Below are 24,897 nucleotides of genomic sequence, written 5' to 3' on the forward strand. Positions count from 1 at the left end.
ATGTAGATATCAAGATACAACCGGCTTTATTGCACTTTTTATATGAAAATGAAAATTACCACTCAGAAAGCATCAGCAAGAAAAAGGGAGCTGACATTTTTTGAACTCAGCCGTTCAATTATTTAGTCTTGGCACCTTGAATTGGAGGAAGAAACTATATTTGCTTCTAACATTTTCTTTAAAATAAAGAGATCAGAGGAGAATTAGAAATTGGGCCAATTAAATAATTGGTCAAAAGTAGAGGAAATTATTGTGAGCAGTTTTGGGCTCCTTATGCAAGAAAGGACGTATTGGCAATGGAAAGGGTCACGAGAATGATTCTGGGAATGAAAGGGTTAGCCTATGAGGAGCGTTTGATGACTCTGGGCCTGTACTCACGAGAGTTTATAAGAACAGGGGAAAGGGGTGGGGGATCTCATTGAAACCTATTGAATATTGAAAGGCCTAGATAGAGTATATGTGGAGAGGATGCTTCCTATAGTGGAGGAGTCTAGACCCAAAGGGCACAATCTCAGAATAAAGGAACAACAATTTAGAGGAGTAATTTCTTTAGCCAGAGGGTAGGAATGTGTGGAATTCATTGGGTATCTCTAAAGCAGAGGTTGATAGGTTGATAGTCAGGGCATCAAAAGGTACGTGGAGAAGGCAGGAGAATGGGGTTGGAAGAGATAATAAATCAGCTATGATGAAATGGTGGAGCAGACTCGATAGGCCAAATAACCTAATCTTGCTCCTATGGCTTATGGTCTTATGCTTTACATACAAAATATCAATGTTGCCTCCTGGTGAATGGTTAGCACAGGTAAGGCCATTTAATAACTTTGCTTATGAACACTGGTGCAACACCCTTTCATTACAGTAATGGATTAAACATAGAATTGGAGGAGGAGAAGATGGCGGCGCGACGCAGCACGCAGTGGCCACTCGGGTGAATGATATCTGAATTCCGTCAAGTAGGATGCCGTGCACAATCCTGATTTGATGGAGACAGACGTGAGAGCATGGAGGAACATCTGGAGAAACTTCTGAAATGCCTGCTTCGCTGCTGCTGCTACTGTGTGATCCAGAATCTCCGGAGGGGAAGGCCCCGCGTCCTCTGCTTTGCTTGTTGCTCGGCGGCCGGGACGAGGTCGAGACGCTTGGCAGAGATGGTACTCGGTGCGTGGTATCGGAGGGTTGGTCGGAGGCTTGAAGTTTTCCGACAGACTCAGAGTCAGCTATGGTCGGGTGCTTCCGATGCATCGGCAGTTGTCGGGGCCTGGAGATTTATGGCAGGGAGAGTTTCTCCCTTTTGCCGCCTGCTATTGGGACTATCGGGAGTCGATCAGAACTTTGAGACTTTTTTTTTACCGTGCCCATGGTCTGTTCTTTATCAAATTATGGCATGCTTTGCATTGCTGTAACTACATGTTATAACTATGTGATCTTGTCAGTGTTAGTCTTTGGTTTGTCCTTTTTTTTGTGATATCACTCTGGAGGAACATTGTATCATTTCTTAATACACACATTTCTAAATGACAATAAACGAGAACTGAGTGTCCTCATAATCTAATCTAATAGTACACCATAGGATAATTTGTGCTTTAAAAAAAATTGCTGTCATTGAAAAAGATTCTCTGGGTCACAATGTTAGTCGCCCAGCTGACATCCTCTTCTGACAACATGATAATTTAGAGCCACTATTTGAAATATAATTATTTTCAAAATCTGGCATTCCATCATTAAAAACTTGAGATAAATTATCCTTCAAAGATCTTCAAAACCTTTCAAATTAATCTACAAATAAAACTGTCTCGGCTGAAAAACACTGAAGGACAGCGTCAGAATATTTACTATATTTTTACATACATAAAGAATAGATGTACATTATGTGTCAAGAGAAGACCATGACCATCAGAAACAGGAGGAGAATTAGGCCATTCAGCCCATCGAGTCTGCTCCATCATTCTATCATGGATAATTCATTATCTCTCTCAACCTTATTCTCCTGCCTTCTCTCTGTAACCTTTGACACCCTGACTAATAAAGTGGGTGAGCTTAGAGCGTGGATCAGTACTTGGAGCTATGATGCTGTGGCCACTACAGAGACTTGGATAGCTCAGGAGCAGGAATGGTTACTTCAAACACCAGGCTTTAGATGTTTCAGAAAGGACACGGAGGGAGGGAAAAGAGCTGGAAGCGTGGCACTGTTGATCAGAGATAGTGTCACGGCTGCAGAAAAGGAGGAATACATGGAGGGATTGTCCATGGAGTCTCTGTGGATGGGAGTTAGGAACAGGAAGGGGTCAATAACTTGACTGGGTGTTTTTTATAGACCACCCAATAGTAACAGGGACATTGAGGAGCAGATAAGGAGACAGATTCTGGAAAGATGTAATAATAACAGGGTTGTCATGGTGGGAGATTTTTAATTTCCCAAATATTGATTGGCATGTCCCTAGAGCAAGGGGTTTAGATGGGGTGGAGTTTGTTAGGTGTATTCAAGAAGGTTTCTTGACACAATATGTAGATAAGCCTACAAGAGGAGAGGCTGTACTTGATCTGGTATTGGGAAATGAACCTTGTCAGGTGTCAGATCTCTCAAGTGGGAGAGCATTTTGAAGATAGTGGTCACAATTCTATCTCCTTTACCATAGCACTGGAGAGGAATAGGAACAGACAAGTTAGGAAAGCGTTTAATTGGAGTAAGGGGAAATATGAGGCTATCGGGCAGGAACTTGGAGGCATAAATTGGGAACAGACGTTTTCAGGGAAATGTACAGCAGAAATGTGGCAAATATTATGGGGATATTTGCGTGGTGTTCTGCATAGGTACGTTTCAATGAGACAGGGAAAGGTACAGGAACCCTAGTGTACAAAGGCTGTTGAAAATCTAGTCAAGAAGAAAAGAAAAGCTTACGAAAGGTTCAAAAAACTAGGTAATGATAGAGATCTAGAAGATTATAAGGCTAGCAGGAAGGAGCTTAAGAAAGAAATTAGGAGCCATGAGAAGGCCCTGGCGGACAGGATTAAGGAAAACCCTAAGGCATTCTAGAAGTATGTGAAGAGCAAGAGGATAAGACATGAGAGAATAGGAGCAATCAAGTGTGACAGTGGAAAAGTGGGTATGGAACCAGAGGAGATAGCAGAGGTACTGAATGAGTACTTTGCTTCAGTATTCACTACAGAAAAGGATCTTGGCAATTGTAGGGATGACTTACAGCCAACTGAAAAGCATGAGCATGCAGATATTAAGAAAGAGGAAGTGCTGGAGCTTTTGGAAAGCATCAAGTTGGATAAGTCACTGGGACCGGATGAGATGTATCCCAGGTTACTGTGGGAGGCAAGGGAGGAGATTGCTCAGCCTCTGGCAATGCTCTTTGCATCATCAATGGGGATGGGAGAGGTTCCGAAGGATTGGAGGGTTGCAGATGTTGTTCAAGAAAGAGAGTAGAGATAGCCCAGGAAACTATAGGCGAGTGAGTTTCAGTGGTCGGTAAGTTGATGGAGAAGATCCTGAGAGGCAGGATTTATGAACATTTGGAGAGGCACAATATGATTAGGAATAGTCAGCATAGCTTTATGAAAGTCAGGTCATGCCTTACGAGCCTGACTGAATTTTCTGAGGATGTGCCTAAACACATCGATGAAGGTAGAGCAGTAGATGTAGTGTATATGGATTTCAGCAAGTCATTTGACAAGACACCCCACGCAAGGCTTATTGAGAAAGTAAGAAGGCATGGGATCCAATGGGACATTGCTTTGTGGATCCAGAACTGGCTTGCCCACAGAAAGCAAAGAGTGGTTGTAGATGGGTCATATTCTGCATGGAGGTTGGTCACCAGTGGTGTGCCTCAGGGATCTGTTCTGGGACCCCTTCTCTTTGTGATTTTTATAAATGACCTGGATGAAGAAGTGGAGGGATGGGTTAGTAAATTTGCTCATGACACAAAGATTAGAGGTGTTGTGGATAGTGTGGAGGGCTGTCAGAGGTTACAATGGGACATTGATAGGACACAGAACTAGGCTGAGAAGTGGCAGATGGAGTTCAACCCAGATAAGTGTGAGGTGGTTCATTTTGGTACGTCAAATATGACAGAATATAGTATTAATGGTAAGACTCTTGGCAGTGTGGAGGATCAGAGGGATCTTGGGTCCGAGTCCATAGGACACTCAAAGCTGCTACACAGGTTGACTCTGTGGTTAAGAAGGCATACGGTACATTGGCCTTCCTCAATTGTGGGATTGAGTTTAGGAGCCGTGAGGTAATGTTGCAGCTCTATAGGACCCTGGTCAGACCCCACTTGGAGCACCGTGCTCAGTTCTGGTCGCCTTACTACAGGAAGGTTGTGGAAACCATAGAAAGGTGCAGAGGAAATTTGCAAGGATGTTGCCTGGATTGGGGAGCATGTCCTATGACAACAGGTTGAGCGAACGCGGCCTTTTTTCCTTGGAGTGACGGAAGGTGTGAGGTGACCTGATAGAGGTGTATAAGATGATGAGAGGCATTGATTGTGCGGATAGTAAGAGGCTTTTTCCCAGGGCTGAAATGTCTAGCACGAGAGGGCACAGTTTTAAGGCGCTTAGAAGTAGGTAGAGGAGATGTCAGGGGTAAGTTTCTTTAGGGGGTGAGTGTGTGGAATAGGCTGCCGGTGATGGTGGTGGAGGTGGATACGATAGGTTCTTTTAAGAGACTCCTAGACAGGTACACGAAGCTCAGAAAAATAGAGGGCTATGAGTAACCCTAGGTAATTTCTTAGGTAAGGACATTTTCGGCACAGCTTTGTGGGTCGAAGGGGCTGTGTTGTGCTGTAGGTCTTTTATGTTTCTATGTTTCTAATCAAGAACCATCAACCTCTGCTTTAAGTATACCCAAATAGTTGACCACCACAACTGTCTGTGGCAAAGAATTCCACAGATTCACTACCCTCTGGCTAAAAAAATTCTTCCTCATCTGTGTTCTAAATGGAAGCCCCTCTGTTCTGTGGCTGTGCCTTCTGGTTCTATACTCCCTCACTATCGGGAACACCCTCTCCAAATACACTCTGTCTAGGCCTTTAAATATTCATTTTTTGCGTTTTTTTATAAAATGCACAATAAAGAAAACCAATTGCTTAAAATCATCCTGTAATCTGCCAAAACCATTCAAGACTTACTTGACTGGAGCTGCAACAGGGGGTGGCGGTGAAAAGAGATCAACGACTGGAGCAGCGTCAGCCACCTTGGCTGGACTGGTGGTGGGAGAAGCCCCTGTGTTTTCTGGAGAGCCCTAGGAAGATTTAAAAAAGTATCTTTGAAGAATATAGTGACATTTACTCATGTTTTGAATGTACTGTTCAGCATAAATACTGAAATCAGCCATATTTTAAATCCCTCAGTTTCTTCATAATTTTAACAAAATGTATTTACTGGGAAAAAGTGTCTGAAATAACCTACCAAATAACCAAATGGAAACAAATATTAGAATCACTCAGATAGATGAAATTTAAGTCTTTTGTGATATGCAAGAGATGTATTTCAGGTCCTCACATTTTATTTTATTACCGTTCTAGTAAAATGGTTATAATTTCCTCAATTGAAAGAACATAAATGGTTTTATAGTTAGGCCTTTTGGGCAATTAGAATCATATCAAATATGCAAACTAGAGCCTAAAATCAGAATCAGATTTATCGTTGCTGGCATATGACTTGAAATTGGTTATTTAGTGACAGCAGTACAGTGCAAGACACAAAATATTACTACAAGTTTAAAAAATAAATAGTGCAGAAGATGAATAACAAAGCAAGGAGTGTTCATTGGTTTGTGAACTATTCAGACAACATGCCTGAGCATTTTCATTTGAGATTGGGGAGAAGGAAGAAAGCAGGGAAGGGGAAGGAGCAAAGAAGGAAATGGAAGGTTTGGGGGGGCAGGGAAAGGAGAATGGAAAAAGATTATTTTCAATAAATGCTCCACAGAGAATTAGCCAATTAGCTTTCCAAACTTCAGAAATACAATTTATCATGCATCTTATAGCTTTTATGTAAAACATGCGTATTAAGGCAACAAAACAAAATTATCAACCAAGGCATAAACTAAGTATCCCACACTGTACTTTGCAGGGGTTAGGGGTTGAGGAAAAATTAACTTATATTACCGTAGTCCCCTGTAAAGGTGCTCCAGCAGTCCTGAAAGAAAAAAAAGAGGCAGATGAAAAGAGATTTTCAAAATACAGAAGACATTTATACACCAAAAGCATATGTAACTGTAAGTAAAGCTGTATGGTCTAGAGATATTTACGAGTAATTCAAAGTTGCACAAAAAAAATCATCACTACCATTGTTCCATTGTGTAACCCAACAAAAAACAAACCCATTAAAGTACTATGGAGATTAGCACTTAAACTGTGACCCACAACTTTCAAAATAAATTTATTATCAAAGTAAATATGCCACTATTTACAACACTGTGATTCATTTTCTTGTAGGAATTCACAGTAAAGGCAAAGAAACACAATAGAACCAATGAAAAAGTGCACACAACAAGACAAACAACCCATGTGCAAAAGATGACAAACTTCAAATACAAAAAGAAAAAATCAGCAATAAATATTGAGAACATGAGATAAAGAGCCCTTGAATGTGAGTCCACAGATTGTGGGAATAGTTTAGTGTTGGGCTGAGTGAAGTTATCTCCTCTGGTTCAAGAGCCTGATGGTTGAGGGGTAATAACTGTTCCTGAACCTTGTGGAATAGGTCCTGAGGCTCCTGTACCTCCTTTCTGATAGTAGCACTGAGAAGAAAGCATGACGTGGATGGTGGGAATCTACAATGATGGATGCTGCTTTCTTGTGGCAGTACTGCTTGCAAATATGCTCAATGGTGGGGAGGGTTTTATCAAACTGGGCTATATCTGCTACTGTAAGTGTACAGCAGACCAGAGGGGAGTAATCTAAACATTTCTTACTGTAAATTTCTTGACCCCAGTCCAGTCACATTATCACCACACCTTTTTTAGATTTTTTTCCATTTGAAACAAAGTATGATTCAGAAGGCTTTCCAAGCACAAATGCACTTTCTAAGTTCATAAGCTGAACCAAGAAACAAAGGAAATGCAGCAACACACACAAAACGCTGGAGGACCTCAGCAGGTCAGGCAGCATCTATGAAAATACTTTGGGCCGAGACCCTTCAACAGGACCTTGTCTATATTGCTGAAGTAACAGGACAAATAAGATGGAGGCACCATTAAAAATTTGACAAAACTGTAAGGCTTTGAGTTGACAGACAGTGAGTAAAAGATAGATAACCTCTATTTCCATCACATAACCCCCACCCTCAAGCATCATTCAAACTAATAAGTCATTAAATTTGAACAAGTTTCTTGAGAGAGAATGAAACAAGCAAATAGGCAGCACATTGACACCTTCCAATATTTTAGGCCTCAACAGTGTAGCATGTTCCTCAAGAAAAACACTTACAAAATACATGAATTATGGAAAATTACTGCGGTTACCAGAGAATAGATACTTAGTCCTGTTGCTGTCTCTGTTCTCTGGTCTTTCATTCTCAATGACAATGCTGAACGAATGAAGCACAGAAGTTACAATACCCAGCTGTTCCTTCATTGAATTAACTTCAGCTCAATGGGCAAAACAATTCTCCTCAGATAATTTATTTTTCCCCCTAAGAAAATTGCTACAATTTTCTCCAAACTATTTAACAAGTAATAATAAATTCAATTGTTATAACAATTATTCCTTTTGCTTTTTTTTCCTCTGTGGCAAACTGGAGTAAATTTAAAAAGCAAATTAGTTCAATTTATACTGCCCATTGGTCTAAAGATCACCTTGTCCTCATTTCCATCCCTTATCTAGAATACTTTCTTAAAGAAGCAACACATACAAAATGGAGGAGTAACTAACTCAGCGGGTCAAATAGCATCTACGGAGAGGACATTTCAGGCTAAAACCCTTCATCGGGACTCAGTCCAAAATGTCCACTGTTTATTCCTCTACATAGATCTTGCCTGATCTGCTAAGTTCTTCCAGTATTTTGTCTGTGTTACTTTGGATTACCAGCATCTGAAAATTTCTTGTATTTTTTAAAAGCTTTCAGACAGTATAATGATTGAAACTTACCCTTCACTAACAATCCAAGACAGCAGGAAAGAACACAAAGTTTTAAAATTAATTTTCCAAAAAGAAGTACATTTCCAAATTTAAAGGTAAATAATTGCTTCTTGGTGACACTAAGACTGTTTGTATTCTTCGAACAGTAATATTATTATCATATAGTGTGCTCAGCTGTAAAAAGTTGGATTTATTAAATTACATATTAATTATGACAGCTATTGATTCAACTCCATTTTAAATCAAAAGGATCTGACATTGCTTGTCATTGCCAAGATTAAATTCAAATATATTTTAGCTTTGCAATGTACAGCTCCCCTTGCATATGTAGTAATTCAAAAACAGCAGAGGTCCATGTATTTAGCTAGAAGATTGCATCTTTAGTTATAACAAGTTACACAGATACACTTCACCCTTTGATTCTAAATCCAAAATCTGTTCTGATTCAAAACCCAAGTTATGTGATTTTGACCCACTCATGATAACCTTACCTAGCTTTTATCACTCCTGTAGAGGGTTGGCTAGGCTCTAACCCAATATGTTAGACAGGGAATTGCAGGGAACTGCAGGGAACAAGCAAAATGACCCAAATCTCTTTCCATGTTTAATATTACAAGTTGACACCAACTTGAGTATATTATCTTCACAAGAGATGGATAAAACTCTGACCAAATCTGACAAGCTAGAGTGCACTTCAAATTTTATTACCCTGCCTATAATAATTTACTTTTTTGTAAACGGTCAATTAGCTATAATCATTCACTCCTTTTGCCAAGCATTTTCCAAAATTCACATGGCAATAATATAGCCTGTCACGTCTGAGACATTCTTTTGTGCAGTCAACCAATCAAAGAACCTTCTGCTCTTTTCATGTCTCCTTGTGAGCTTTTTTAAAAATTCTTCCGTTCAAGTATTTAATTAATTCTCTTCCAAATCTTGCTGTTTAACTCGTTTCTATCTTCTAACTTCTTTGTCAATTTCAGAGCTCCAGAATTTGAGGCCTGGTGGCCGGAGCCCCGAAACTGCTGAGCTCTGAGTCCACTGTGGATCTCAAAGGCCCAACGTCCGTGAAACAACAGCCTGTCCTGGGGTTAGAGGACTGTATATGTGTGTGGGTGAGTTTGATGGAGGGAAGAACAGAGCTTGTTTTGTTATTACTTGGTATCCCCTGCATGGATATGCTGTTCTGCTGAGCATGGTGTGTATGCTATGTTGCTGCCAGAATAGTGACACTTACAAGCTACCAGAGCACACCATAGTCAAAAAACACTACAGGGCAGAAACAGGCCCTTTGGCCCTGTCAATCTGTCCCAAGCTATTAATCTGCCTCATCCCATTGACCAGCACTTGGACCATCCATTGCCCTCAAAATCCTTCCATACCCCACCCATTCAGATCTATCCAAATTTCTCTTAAATGTTGAAATTGAACCCACATCCACTACTTGTGCTAGCAGCTCATTCCACACTCTCACCACCTTCTGAGTAAAGTCGTCCCCCCTCACATTCCCCCTAACACTTCACCTTTCACCATTCTCCCATGACTTCTAGTTGTAGTCTCACCCAACCTTAGTGGAAAAACCCTATTTTTACCCCTCATACGTTGTATACCTCTATCAAATGTCCCCTCAGTCTTCTACATTCTAAGGAGTAAAGTCTTAACCTATTCAACCTTTCCCTATAACGCAGGTCCTCAAGCCCAAAAACATCCTTGCTAATTTCCTCAGTATGCTTTCAATCTTATTTACTTCATCCCTGTAGGCTTTTGACCAAAACCGGACACAATACTCCAAATTCAGCCTCAGCAATGTCTTATACAATTCCAACATAACATCCCAACTCCTATACGAAACACTGTGATTTATGAAGGCCAATATGCCAAAAGCTTTCTTTACTAATGTGGCAGGGGGATGGGAACAAGTGCAGAGAGACAGAGGGGTGTAAAATGAGGGTAGAAGCAAAAAGTAGTAAGGTGAAAAGTAAAAGTGGCAGGCCGGCAAATCCAGGGCAAAAATCAAAAAGGGCCACTTTTCAACATAATTGTATAAGGGCTAAGAGAGTTGTAAAAGCGAGCCTGAAGGCTTTGTGTGTCAATGCAAGGAGCATTCATAACAAGGTGGATGAACTGAATGTGCAGATAGGTATTAACGAATATGATATAGTTGGGATCACAGAGACATGGCTCCAGGGTGACCAAGGATGGGCGCTCAACATTCAGAGATATTCAATATTCAGGAGGGATAGACGTGAAAGAAAAGGAGGTGGGGTGGCATTGCTGGTTAGAGAGGAGATTAATAGTCATAGTTTATTGATCCTGAGGGAAATTGGTTAACACAATAGAAAGGAAGGACATTAGCTGGGAGGATGTGGAATCGATATGGGTAGAGCTGCATAACACTAAGGGGCAGAAAACTCTGGTGAGAGTTGTGTACTGGCCACCTAACAGTAGTAGTGAGGTTGGGGATGGCATTAAACAGGAAATTAGAAATGCGTGCAATAAAGGAACAGCAGTTATAATGGGTGACTTCAATCTACATATAGATTGGGTGAACCAAATTAGTAAGGGTACCGAGGAAGAGGATTTCTTGGAATGTATGCGAGATAGTTTTCTGAACCAACATGTCGAGGAACCAACTAGAGAGCAGGCCATTCTGGACTGGGTATTGAGCAATGAGGAAGGGTTAGTTAGCAATCTTGTTGTGCGAGGCCCCTTGGGTAAGAGTGACCATAATATGGTGGAATTCTTCATTAAGATGGAGAGTGATACTGTATAGTTAATTCAGTAACAAAGGTTCTGAACTTAAAGGGTAACTGTGAAGGTATGAGACGTGAATTAGCTAAGATAGACTGGCAAATGACACTTAAAGGGTTGACGGTGGATATGCAATGGCAAGCATTTAAAGATCGCATGGATGAACTACAACAATGGTTCATCCCAGTTTGGCAAAAGAATAAACCAGGGAAGGTAGTACACCCATGGCTGACAAGGGAAATTAGGGATAGTATCAATTCCAAAGAAGAAACATACAAATTAGCCAGAAAAAGCGGCACACCTGAGGACGAGGAGAAATTCAGAGTCCAGCAGAGGAGGACAAAGGGCCTAGTGCGCATGCGCCGGTCGTGCATGCAGCCTGTTACAGCCGTTCCGACTAGTTTTCTTACTTTTTTAACTTACGTTATTTGTTGTATTTTTTTCACGATAACACGTTGAAGCTGCACCCTCTCTAACATGCTGGTACAGAGAGTTTTATTTGGGTTTTTAGCGCTGGAAATAGTTACATTCGGACACGTCTCATTAGCGTGGCAGCAGTATGGTCGCATTGTTTATTCCAGAGACCAGCTGATTGCGCTTATGCCGGCTGGTTTAGTGAACAAAGCGGCTGACACCCCTGCTGAAATCTGGAGGAAAACACACAGAGGATGCAGAGGGGGATCACAAAGACGAGGAAAGAGGACCGGGTCGAGACAACAGAGACTTATGGAGAAGAGGAGTTCAGTGGATAATAAAATGGACGAGTTGATGGTGCTAGCCAGGAGTCAGAGAACATTTAGGGAGTGCAATGTTATGTGTTTTACTGAAACGGGGCTGCATGAGGACATACCCGATCAAAACTTTTCCATGGATGGCTTCCAGACCGTTCAGGCTGACCGGAAGTGCACTGAGAGCAGTAAGCGTAAAGGAGTTGTTTGATTGTTTGTGGTTTTTGTATTGCTATATTTATGTTCTATTCTTGGTTGGTGCGGATGTAACGAAACCCAGTTTCCCTCGGGATCAATAAAGTATACCTATCTATCTAATTAGGAAAAGGAAAAAAGATTATGAGAGAAAGCTGGCAGGGAACATAAAAAGTGACTGTAAAAGCTTTTATAGATATGTGAAAAGAAAAAGATTGGTTAAGACAAATGTCGGTCCCTTACAGTCAGAAACAGGTGAATTGATCATGGGGAACAAGGACATGGCAGAATAACTACTTTAGTTCCGTCTTCACTAAGGAGGACATAAATAATCTTCTGGAAATAGTAGGGGACCGAGTGTCTAATGAGATGGAGGAACTGAGGGAAATACATGTTAGTAGGGAAGTGGTGTTAGGTAAATTGAAGGGATTGAAGGCAGATAAATTCCCAGGGCCAGATGGTCTGCATCCCAGAGCGCTTAAGGAAGTAGCCCAAGAAATCGTGGATGCATTAGTGATAATTTTTCTAAACTCTTTAGATTCTGGATTAGTTCCTGAGGATTGGAGGGTGGCTAATGTAACCCCACTTTTTAAAAAAAGGAAGGAGAGAGAAACCGGGGAATTATAGACCGGTAAGCCAGACATCGGTGGTGGGGAAAATGCTAGAGTCAGTTATCAAAGATGTGATAACAGCACATTTGGAAAGCGGTGAAATCATCGGACGAAGTCAGCATGGATTTGTGAAAGGAAAAGCATGTCTGATGAATCTCATACAATTTTTTGAGGAGGTAACTAGTAGAGTGGATAGGGGAGAACCAGTGGATGTGGTATATTTAGATTTTCAAAAGGCTTTTGACAAGGTCCCACACAGGAGATTAGTGTGCAAACTTAAAGCGCACAGTATTGGGAGTATGGTATTGATGTGGATAGAGAATTGGTTGGCAGGCAGGAAGTAGATAGGGGGAATAAACCGGACCTTTTCAGAATGGCAGGCAGTGACGAGTGGGGTACTGCAAGGCTCAGTACTGGGACCCCAGTTGTTTACAATATATATTAATGACTTAGAAGAGGGAATTAAATGCAGCATCTCCAAGTTTGCGGATGACACGAAGCTGGGCAGCAGTGTTCGCTGTGAACCACTCTTTGCCTTCTGTGGGCAAGCCAGTTCTGGATCCACAAAGCAATGTTCCCTTGGATCCCTTGCCTCCTTACTTTCTCAATAAGCCTTGCATGGGGTACCTTGTCAAATGCCTTGCTGAAATCCATACATACTACATCTACTGCTCTACCTTCATCGATGTGTTTAGGCACATCCTCAAAAAATTCAATCAGGCTCGTAAGGCATGACCTGACTTTTATAAAGCCATGCTGACTATTCCTAATCATATTATACCTCTCCAAATGTTCATAAATCCTGCCTCTCAGCATCTTCTCCATCAACTTACCAACCACTGAAGTAAGACTCACTGGCCTATAATTTCCTGGGCTATCTCTACTCCCTTTCTTGAACAACATCTGCAACCCTCCAATCTTCCGGAACCTCTTCCATCCCCATTGATGATGTAAAGATCATTGCCAGAGGCTGAGTAATCTCCTCCCTCGCCTCCCACAGTAGCCGGACATCTCATCCGGTCCCGGCGACTTATCCAACTTGATGCTTTCCAAAAGCTCCAGCACATCCTCTTTCTTAATATTCTGCAAGTCATCACTACAATCACCAAGATCCTTTTCCAGAGTGAATACTGAAGTATTCGTTAAGTACCTCTGTTATTTCCCACTGTCACACTTGATAGGTCCTATTCTTTCATGTCTTATCCTCTTGCTCTTCACATACTTGTAGAATGCCTTCGGGTTTTCCTTAATCCTGCCCGCTAAGGCCTTCTCATGGCCCCTTGTGGCTCTCCTAATTTCCTTCTTTAGCTCTTTCCTGTTAGCCTTATAATCTTCCAGATCTCTAACATTACCTAGCTCTCTGAACCTTTTGTAAGCTTTTCTTTTCTCCTTGACTAAATTTATTACAGCCAAGAGATGATCTCCCTCATCTCTGGCTCCCCGCACAGATCATCACTCTGATCTTCCAGAGGGCAATTTTATCCCTTGCTATCCTTTTGCTCCTAATATATCCTGGGCTGCATGTATTTCAATGCAAGAAGTATTGTAGGAAAGGCAGATGAGCTCAGGGCATGGACGAACACATGGAATTACCATATTGTAGCTGTGAGTGAGACTTGGTTGCAGGAGGGGCAGGGCAGTGTTCCGGGATTCCACTGTTTTAGACATGACAGAGCAGAAGGGGAAAATGTCATGGCAGTGCTCAGTCAGGACAGACTGAGAAACTCATCAAGTAAGGAGTTATAAGACCATAAGACATAGGAGCAGTATTAGGTCATCTGGCCCATCGAGTCTACTCTACCATTCAATCATGGCTGATCTTTCTTCTTCCTCCTCCTCAACCCCAGTTCCTGGCCTTCTCCCCGTAACCTTTGATGCCATGTCCAATCAAGAACCTATCATTCTCTACCTTCAATACACCCAACGACCAGGCCTCCACAACTGTATGTGGCAACAAATTCCACAGATTCACCACCCTTTGGCTAAAGTAATTTCTCCTCATCTCTGTTTTGAAAGGGCGTCCCTCTATCCTGAGGCTGTGCTCTCTTGTCCTAGATTCTCCCACCATGGGAAACATCCTTTCCACATCTACTCTGTCTAGGCTTTTCAACATTCAAAAGGTTTAAATGAGATCCCCCTTCATCCTTCTGAATTCCAGCAAGTACAGACCCAAAGCTATCAAACGTTCCTCGTATGATAACTCTTTCATTCCTGGAATCATCCTTGTGAACCTCCCCTGGATCCTCTCCAATGCCAGCACATCTTTTCTAAGATGAGGGGCCCAAAACTGTTCACAATACTCAAGGAGAGGCCTCACCAGTGCCTCATAAAGCCTCAACATCACATCCTTGCTCTTGTATTCTAGGCCTCTTGAAATGAATGCTAACATGGATAGAATTGAGAAATAAGAAAGGTATGACTACGTTAATGAGGCTATATTATAGACCACTAACAGTCGGAGGGATTTAGAGGAACAAATTTGCAGAGAGATCACAGACTGTTGCAAGAAATATGTGATTTTAACTTCCAGATATTGACTGAGACTCCCAAGGTCTAAACGGAATAGAGATTGTCAAATGTGTTCAGGGTTGTTTCCTTAATCAGTACGTAGAAGTCCCAAAGGGAGAGTGTGTGAAACTCTATCTGTTAACTAGATCTACAATCTAGTTACAGTGGTGTGCAGAAGAGCATCTATGTACCACACAGCAACTCTTGATGTGGATGGGCTACAGCAGAAGGTAACGAATATAAAAGGGGAAACTTAATAAAGCGGCCACTGAGTGTTTACCAAAAGGGAAACAAGTACAGCTACTAGGACTTGATGTTTCAATCCCCATGGTAAGTTGGCACTCTCAATGTTGGCAGTGGGTTTGGACTGGTGATAAGGAGGGAGGATAGGTACATCATCGGGGTCATCAGGTGGGCACCCTCCTTCTTGGACGTTTTGTTGATAAGCCGATGATGTCTCCAGAGGGCTCAACGGTGCTACCTGGCGTCCCAGATACACCCCCCTCAGTTCCATACCCTCCTGTCTTCATCTTGCAGCCCAGTTGTTGTCTTTCCTTTTAATCCAAATTCAATTGCTGCTTTCTTCTGCTGCATTTGACAAGGACTTGATTGCCTGTTGGAGGGAGTGACCCCTCACCCCCCATCTTCTTCAATAGACTGGTCGTAGATGTAGCAACGAATCCCCTGTATCCCACTTCTACAGGGAAAATCTTGGTCTTCCAGCCATTCTGGGCAGCTTCAGTTGCCAGTTCAGAGTACTTGGTCTTTTTCCTCTCATGAGCTTCTTCGACACCATCTTCCCATGGTACTGTCAATTCCACAACATATGCCAGCTTGGCTGTTATAGACCACAGGACCATATCTGGCCAGAGTGTTGTAGCTGCAATGTCTGGGGGAAACACAAGCTTTTTTTCCCCAAGTCCACATCCATTTTCCAATCCCAAGCAACCTGCAGAATGCTTACACCTTTTGATGTTATATGGTGCTCTGGAGGTTGGCCTGCTGGTACAAATCGTGTACTGTGGACATTTCCCACCGATGTTTGTGGGAAAGCATTTGTGAAGATTCGCCTCTTTCCAAGATTGATGCCAGCTGTCTGAGAACTTGGTTATGCCGCCAAGTGTACTGCCCCTGGGTGAGGCTCGTGGTGCATCCTGTTAAAATGTGCCTTAGTGATCCAGGTGCTTGACAAAGAGGGCAAGCGGGGTCTTCTCCCCACCACTGGTTCAGGTTCTGGGGTGTGGGTAGAAGGTCATAAGTGGCTCTGATGACACTCTGATGATCCCTCCATCTCCCAGATCTCACGCCAGCTAAGTTTCCTCTTTTCCAGGCTCTCCCAATTAGTCCAGTGGCCCTGCTTGGTCACTGAGACTGCCCTGGCATATCGCTCTGCCTCCTCCTGTCTTCTCAACTCCTCCACCACAAGTAATCTCTTCTGCACTGATGTCGCCTTGTGCCATTGAGGAGCCTTTGGGACAAGCCCCAGCCCGGCTCTCCCATGTTGGACTTGGCCAACCACATCCCTGAAGCGAAGAGCAGACTTAGCACTCTGAACAGCTTCAGATGGGGTTCACTTCCTTCCCGTCACCACACGGGGGGCCACTGTTCGAATAACAGTATCTTCAGATTCATTGAGGGTCATGACCAACCTTGCTTTGGTGCATTTGAATTCTTCCACAAAACTTGCAACTGGTAATTCCAATTTGCCGTTCCCATACAGTCCAACAGGACTTAAGCATCGTGTATATGTAAAATGTCAAACTATAGCATCATATTACAGCTGCATACCAGTTTACACAAGCTGTATTTACCAAATGCAGTAAGGCATTTTTTTTAATAAAAATGTGATCTAAATAAGTTCAAGCGTACCTACTGCCAGCTGCATTTTTCCTCCCTTCCAGTGTATTCAAATGCTGCTCAAGTGCTTCCAGAAGACTGCTGGGTGCCTAAAAAACATAATACAATACAGCTATCACTATTTGCTGCTAATTTACAAGCCCACTTCATATAGTACGCAAACGAAAATTTCCACAAACAATTCATGGAAAGCAGTGATGTTCAATTGTGCTTTTACATTCTTCATAAAAGCAACACGTGACAAGCTTCACACTTCCAAGTCAAGGAAAATTTTCAGCTGAACACAAACTGCTAATGTGTACTCTCAAAATATTCTAAAATTGAGAACCAAAAAACAAACATGTTGAAAAGCAATCACATTTAAGATCTTGTATATGCTTTAGACACCAGAAAAGAAATGAACAAACTCAAGCACACACACCATGCACAACCACTTCTAGAATTAATTACTCGTTGGACATTAAGCTTATGAATAATGTCAACATACTTTGACATACCTAACATTATATGGATTTATGGGCATGGCATTTGACAATAGAGCATTATGTATGAGACTTTAATTACAAGAGTATTAATTAGGCTGAAAATACAATTTTAATTTTCTTATAAATGGGCTACATGTCTTTATGATCCTGCTCCAGAATTCAATAAGATCAATACTAATCCTCAGTCTTAGTTCCACTTTTGTGCAAATCCCAGTTCCTTGCATATCTGAAATTTCTTGCATACAAATTCAAAAGTCCTTGCATACCCAAAAATCTACTCATTTCTTAATCCTGAGCACAAAAAGCCCTTGGGGAAAAAAATTAAAAGATTCACAACACTAAGGTCGAAAATTTCTTACCTTTGCCAAAATAGCAAATTCCCTGAAACCACTAAATTCTAAACTTTCCACCCAGAGTAATAAACACTTGGTATGTAACCTATCAAACCCCCTCAGATTAAGGAACTGAAATGTTAACTCACTCTTTATAGAGCAATACACAAAAGCTGCTGGAGGAATTCAGCAGGTCAGGCAGCTATGGAATGGAACAAACTGTCAACACTTTGAGCTAAGACCCTTCATCAGGACTATTCTCATTTGTACTCCTCCTTCCCTCACCTTCTTAGTCTGGCTTCTTCTCCCTTCCTTTCCAGTCCTGATGAAAATTCTCAGCCTGGAATGTCGACTGCTTAATCCTTTCCATAGATGCTGCCTGACCAACTGAATTCCTCCAGCACTTTGTGTGTGTTGCTTTGGATTTCCACCACCTGCAGAATCCCTTGTGTTCACTCTTTACAGAATTTTGCCTTACATTCCCAGTATTTCCAGAACTTTGTTTTTAATTTCTCACAGAATCTAGTCTTCAGTGAAGCCTTCTCTCATTCTTAAATCTAATTGGTGCACGTTAAGCCTAATCATCCCTTTTTGGGCAAGAATCTCTTCATCCCAGCAATCAAAAATATCTATTCTTGTGCCTCCACCAAGGGAAATATCCTTCTATGGTTATGGAGACCACAACAGCAGCAATATTTCTTGCTGCAATCCCTTTGAATGAAAGCCGCATGTCACTTGGTTTGTTGACATTTCGGGATTAGGACTGAAAGCGGAAAGTTGATAAAATAAAACAGAGGGAGAGAGATCTGTAGGTCATAGGTGAATCAAGGAGGGGCAAGGGATGAGATTTATTTATTTATTGATGCAGTGCAGAACAGGCCCTTCCAGCCCACCAAGCCACATCACCCATTTAACCCTAGCCTAATTATAGGACAATCTACATCGACCAATTATCCTAACACCAGTACGTCTTTGACCTGTGGGAGGAAACCCACATGGCCACAAAGAGAGCATACAAACACCAGAATTAAACTCTGACACCCAAGTTGTAATACCAATGCACTAACCACTGTGCTATTGTGGCACCCAAGGACAGAAAACTAGGTGAGAAGGAGGAGACAGAGGCTGGAGGAAGGGTGATGAGCAAAGACACAAAATGGTTACACAAAAGTAGAAAACCTAATGTTCATACCATTGGGTTGTAGACTACTCAGGTGGAATATGAGGCTTTGATCTTCTAAATTGCAATTGTCCTTCTCTGCTTGTGGCGTAAGCAGAGGACAGACAGGTCGGTATGGGAGGAAATTCCCAGTCCTGACGCACGGTCTGAACACAAAACTTCCACAATTCCTTTCCCTCAATACACGCTGCTCAACCTGCTGAGTTCTTCCAGCAATTTATTTTATGGCACCTACAGTCTCCTGCATCTGCAGCATAGTATGCACTTCCTTACTCTTTGATGACTGAAATAACAGTGAATGCTAATTTAAAACTTGAACGAGAGGCAGGAAACTTTCCAAGCATTTACAGCAACTTCTGCTTCAGTATCACCCATTCAGACTTTTTGTAATCACAGTCAACCATTGTACAGTTCAGCTTTAAAATGCACTTAAAACAAGATTGTCGATGTTAACAAATAGCCTGGAGAGTGGACATGGAGAATAGATTTCCAGTAGTGGACCAGGGGGCACAGCCTCAGAATAGAAGGTCATCTCCTTTAGAATAGAGATGAGGTATTTCTTTCTCCAGAGGGGATGAATCTGAATTTCATTGCCATGGAACACTTGACCTGTCAAGAATTTCTTGCAATTTTTGTTTTATTTCAAAATCTGCAGTATTCTCCTTTTATAAAAGAAAACCTCAATTCTCTGAATACATCTTTTGAGCAGAGGAGAAAAAAAGCTTCAAAGATATCCTCTTGCTCTAGAAGAGGTAACAGGGAAAATTAAAACAACCTTGGTACTAACGGAGCAACGATAGAAAGCTCTTAAAAATGTTCTATAAAATCAAATTCAAAGAAATGATTACATTTTAAGAACTTATGTAGAACTCATTAAAAACACAAGTCAACCCCAGCAAGAAATTCTTAAAAAAATGACATACTTAATCTTGAGTTAATACAGAAGAGTGAAACAACATAGATAGGCTTTAAAAATTGTTCAGAAACAGAATGCAAACAACAAAAAGCCAAAAGCCACTTGGACCCTAGCTATACCTGCCTCCACTGGACATCTTGGTGGGGAGGGGGGTGGTGGAGAGTAAGAGAATGAAAGAATTAGCAGAAGTGACATAACCTCAATAATGCCCAGATCTCAACAGCCACCTATTTTTCCAACATATTCACAGCTGACTTAACTCTGTTGGCAAATTTCATCAACAAGATACAAAACCTACCAGCACGAAAGAATTGTAAAACCATTTATCATTGGAAACAAACTTAAGTAAATAAAGTACTACACAGTGGTATCATGGTGCAGAGGAGATTCACTGGGATAGAGCTTTTCACTTAGAGACTACAGAAGCTGGGACTGTTTTCCCTGGAATGGAGGAGGATCAATAACGGGACTGAAGTATAAAAAAATTATGAAGGCTTATATAAGGGAGAGTGCAAACAATTTCTAACCTTGGAGGTGACTGAAACCAGAGTACATAATCCATAGATAAGTCTACTGCATCCAACGCAGCCACTTCTACATTGGTGAGACCTGATGTAAATTGGGGGACCTGATGTAAATCTGGTGAATCACATATACCATCAAATTGATATATTAAACATTGTGGAGATGAAAAACAGATTCTGCCTAATGCGAAGATTCACGACACCCTATGTTTTTTTATCTGATATTTTAAGCACTTGCCAACAAGTACATAATGCTGGAGGAACTCAGGTCTTGCAGCATCTATGGAAATTAATAAAACAGCTGACATTTCAGTCTGAGACATTTCAGTTGTTAGATTCTGGACTAGTTCCTGAGGATTGGAGGGTGGCTAATGTAACCCCACTTTTTAAAAAAGGAGGGAGAGAGAAACCGGGGAATTATAGACCGGTTAGCCTAACGTCGGTGGTGGGGAAACTGCTGGAGTCAGTTATCAAGGATGTGATAACAGCACATTTGGAAAGCGGAGAAATGATCGGACAAAGTCAGCATGGATTTGTGAAAGAAAAATCATGTCTGACGAATCTCATAGAATTTTTTGAGGATGTAACTAGTAGAGTGGATAGGGGAGAACCAGTGGATGTGGTATATTTGGATTTTCAAAAGGCTTTTGACAAGGTCCCACATAGGAGATTAGTGTGCAAACTTAAAGCACACGGTATTGGGGGTAAGGTATTGGTGTGGGTGGAGAATTGGTTAGCAGACAGGAAGCAAAGAGTGGGAATAAACGGGACCTTTTCAGAATGGCAGGCGGTGACTAGTGGGGTACCGCAAGGCTCAGTGCTGGGATCCCAGTTGTTTACAATATATATTAATGACTTGGATGAGGGAATTAAATGCAGCATCTCCAAGTTTGCGGATGACACGAAGCTTGGCGGCAGTGTTAGCAGTGAGGAGGATGCTAAGAGGATGCAGGGTGACTTGGATGGGTTGGGTGAGTGGGCAAACTCATGGCAGATGCAATTTAATGTGGATAAATGTGAAGTTATCCACTTTGGTGGCAAAAATAGGAAAACAGATTATTATCTGAATGGTGGCCGATTAGGAAAAGGGGAGGTGCAACGAGACCTGGGTGTCATTATACACCAGTCATTGAAAGTGGGCATGCAGGTACAGCAGGCGGTGAAAAAGGCAAATGGTATGCTGGCATTTATAGCGAGAGGATTCGAGTACAGGAGCAGGGAGGTACTACTGCAGTTGTACAAGGCCTTGGTGAGACCACACCTGGAGTATTGTGTGCAGTTTTGGTCCCCTAATCTGAGGAAAGACATCTTTGCCATAGAGGGAGTACAAAGAAGGTTCACTAGATTGATTCCTGGGATGGCAGGACTTTCATATGAAGAAAGACTGGATGAACTGGGCTTGTACTCGTTGGAATTTAGAAGATTGAGGGGGGATCTGATTGAAACGTATAAGATCCTAAAGGGATTGGACAGGCTAGATGCAGGAAGATTGTTCCCGATGTTGGGGAAGTCCAGAACGAGGGGTCACAGTTTGAGGATAGAGGGGAAGCCTTTTAGGACCGAGATTAGGAAAAACTTCTTCACACAGAGAGTGGTGAATCTGTGGAATTCTCTGCCACAGCAAACTGTTGAGGCCAGTTCATTGGCTATGTTTAAGAGGGAGTTAGATATGGCCCTTGTGGCTACAGGGGTCAGGGGGTATGGAGGGAAGGCTGGGGCGGGGTTCTGAGTTGGATGATCAGCCATGATCATAATAAATGGCGGTGCAGGCTCGAAGGGCCGAATGGCCTACTCCTGCACCTATTTTCTATGTTTCTATGAGATCCTTCTTTAGGACTAGAAAGGGAAAGATGGCAGAATAAGGTGGGGGTGGAGGAGAACAACAAGTTCGAAGGTGAGAGATGTAGCCACGTGAATGGCTGGAGAAGGCGGCATCTGATAGGAGAGAAGAGTGAACCATGTGAGGAAGAGAAGGAGGAGGGGCACCAACAGTTTTAGCATTTGCCGCATTTTGCTTTACCATCAAATGTCTTCGTTCTTGTTCATCCATCACATTCCTCTTACCACACCTACCTCTTCCTCTACTAATCTCCAAATAAAAGCAAAACCCAGAACTGGGGAAAAAGTTTATTTGCCCAAATTATATCTTTTTACTTGGCGTATTTCTAACAACTTATGTTAATATCCGATTTAATTCATTTAAGTCATTCAGTTACTTGAATAAACTACTTCACGGACTCTACAATTCATGTTGTCCATATTATTTGTTTATTTATTGCATTTGCATAGTTTGCCTTCTTTTGCACATTGGTTGTCAGTTTTTGAGTGTAGGTTTTCATTAATTTTATTGTATTTCTTTTCTATTGTGACTGCCTGCAAGAAAATGAATCTCAAAGTTGTATATGGTGATATATATGTACTTTGATAATAAATTTATTCTGAACTATTTAACTGAGTGCAAAATGAAATTAGATATATATCATAAAAGATAATCAACTAGGTCTAGTCCATATACTGGAAGGTGGGTACATCATTTTAGAATGCTGGGTTCAATGTTTCAAAACAGAAAAACCTGGATGTAAAGCATGAAAAGATCAATTTTTCATGCTTTTGGAAAGATGCAAGGCTTCTGATTTCCAGTGAACAGCATGCTAAAACACCAGCATCAGTTGTTTACCAGATGCTCCCAGCATCAAGCTGAATTTTGAAAGGTGTAACTGCACAAGGTCAGCTATCAGATTCTGAACTATTCTTACGATTTAAGTACACAATTCAGCAATCTAATCCAGTAACCTTAGATCCCATTAACAGAAAGGCCAGCACACGAGAAGCAGAGTAGATAACATAAGGAGGGTTACCGGATTATCAATGGTACAATCTTTTAAAGGCGTATTTTCAGTGTCAGAATTTTTAAGGTCGACAAGAATTCTCCGATGTATTACCTGCATTTTCAGAAGTTATCATATAAAAATGAACTATACATATTTATCTCATGTATCATTGTTGACAAGCCGTGATTAGATTAACCATGGATATATTTTATGCAAAATATTTCAGAGAAGTAGGAAATCCAAGAACCTTTCTTGGTTTTCAATTAAAGTATTACCATCAGACAAACAAAGATGTACTTCACTTTTCTGTAAAATATTGAATATTTTTATTCAATACATTTTAAGTGCAATTTTTCTTAAGCTATTTATTTAGATCTAATATTATTTCAGAAGAAATAAACCAATTTAAATGTGCAAATATAACCAGCAGACTCTGGCAAAGTAAATAGCTGTTCCTCCATTTGACACATTCCTCCTTCAATGTGCCTGAAAGTGATATCCATACAGGTTCAACATTCAACAGGGTATCATTTATCCAAGTAGAAACTCAAAAAATAATTGTGTAACAAATTTAATCAGACCAACATAGCTGATTGCTATTTTTTTTCATTTAAAGCCTCCATAAATCTTCAGAAATCACTGAATACTGTGTGCAATTTGTTAGTATTTGATTATTTAACAAAACTGAAGTTAATATGATTGGTTAATGCAACAAATATAATGAAGATTTTAACCCCTAGCTTATACAGGTGTACATTCCTTTATCCGAAATTCTGAAATCCAAAAAGCTCTGAAAAACAAAGTTTTTTTTTCACCAACAGCTGATGTCACTCAGGTGTGACGTGGCAGCACTAGCAGAGGCCGCCAGACACAAGTTGGGGCTCAGCGCTCGTACTGGTTACACATGCATTTGCTGTTTGCTGAATTTTGTGTTCACTGTTGACTTTGTGTTTAATTTCACTGTGAACTTGTCAAAAAGAGCCGTAGATACCCCTATGGGTAACAATGAGAAAAAGAGAAGGAAGCTTCTATCATTATCAATAACGCAGAAAGTGGAGTTATTGCAGAAGCTTGATCGTAGTGTGTCTGTGCGGCGTCTTACTGAAGAAAATAGTGTCAGAACTACCACTGGATATGATTTAAATAAACAGAAAGACAAGTTTCTGAAGTTTTATCGTGACAGTGACAGTGACGTTCTACATTTATTCCAATAAGTCATTTACCATGTGTTTGATTCCGTTCGTTTGAAGCTGCATATTTTTATGTTTTATTGAATGTTTTAGTTGAAAATAAATTTTTTTCTTGTCATTATTCCCTAAACAATACAGTATAACTATTTACATTGCATTTACATTGTATTAGGTATTATAAGTAATTGAGCGATGATGTATACGGGAAGATGTGAGTAGGTTTGCTGCGCTGCCAGGTCCTAAAGTCCACCGCACTGAGACAGGTTAAATAAGGGACTTGAGCATACGTGCTTTTCTGGTATAGGTGGGGGGTGCGGGGGGGAGTCAGGGTCTGAAATCCGAAAAATTCTGAATTCCAAAATGCAACTGGCCCTAAGGATTTCGGATAAGGGATTGTGGACCTGTATAGCTGAGTATTAATAATAAATGGTGCACTCAAATCAGTAGTCAACTTTTAAACATTTTAAACTCAAAAACATCTAACTCACCTGGCATTCACAATCATAATCATCATTGTGTGCCATGTTGTAAGACATAGGCAATCATGGTTCTATGATCATTCTTGGCAAATTTGTCTGCAGAAGTGGTTTGCCCCATTGCCTTCTTCTAGGGTAACCCTAGCCATCATCAATATTCTTCAAAGATTGTCTGCCAAATGATTGTGGTTACATGACCAGGACTCGTGATTTGTGATATGTA

The 24,897-nt window shown here is 41.2% G+C and overlaps 1 protein-coding gene across 10 annotated transcripts in view; it reads right to left on the reverse strand.

The window, feature by feature from the left end:
* snap91a (synaptosome associated protein 91a) overlaps positions 1-24,897 on the reverse strand; it is a 204,328-nt gene that overhangs the window by 79,313 nt on the left and 100,118 nt on the right. For all 10 annotated transcript variants that reach the window (XM_063040866.1, XM_063040865.1, XM_063040864.1 and 7 more), the window contains 3 exons: positions 16,753-16,829; positions 6,117-6,147; positions 5,136-5,248 (listed from right to left, as the gene is read on the reverse strand). In XM_063040866.1, the coding sequence (XP_062896936.1) occupies positions 5,136-5,248; positions 6,117-6,147; positions 16,753-16,829 (221 nt within the window). The remainder of the gene's footprint in view (positions 1-5,135; positions 5,249-6,116; positions 6,148-16,752; positions 16,830-24,897) is intronic.

The sequence above is a fragment of the Mobula hypostoma genome, chromosome 2, assembly GCF_963921235.1.
Source record: "Mobula hypostoma chromosome 2, sMobHyp1.1, whole genome shotgun sequence".
In the NCBI taxonomy this organism is placed as follows: domain Eukaryota; kingdom Metazoa; phylum Chordata; class Chondrichthyes; order Myliobatiformes; family Myliobatidae; genus Mobula; species Mobula hypostoma.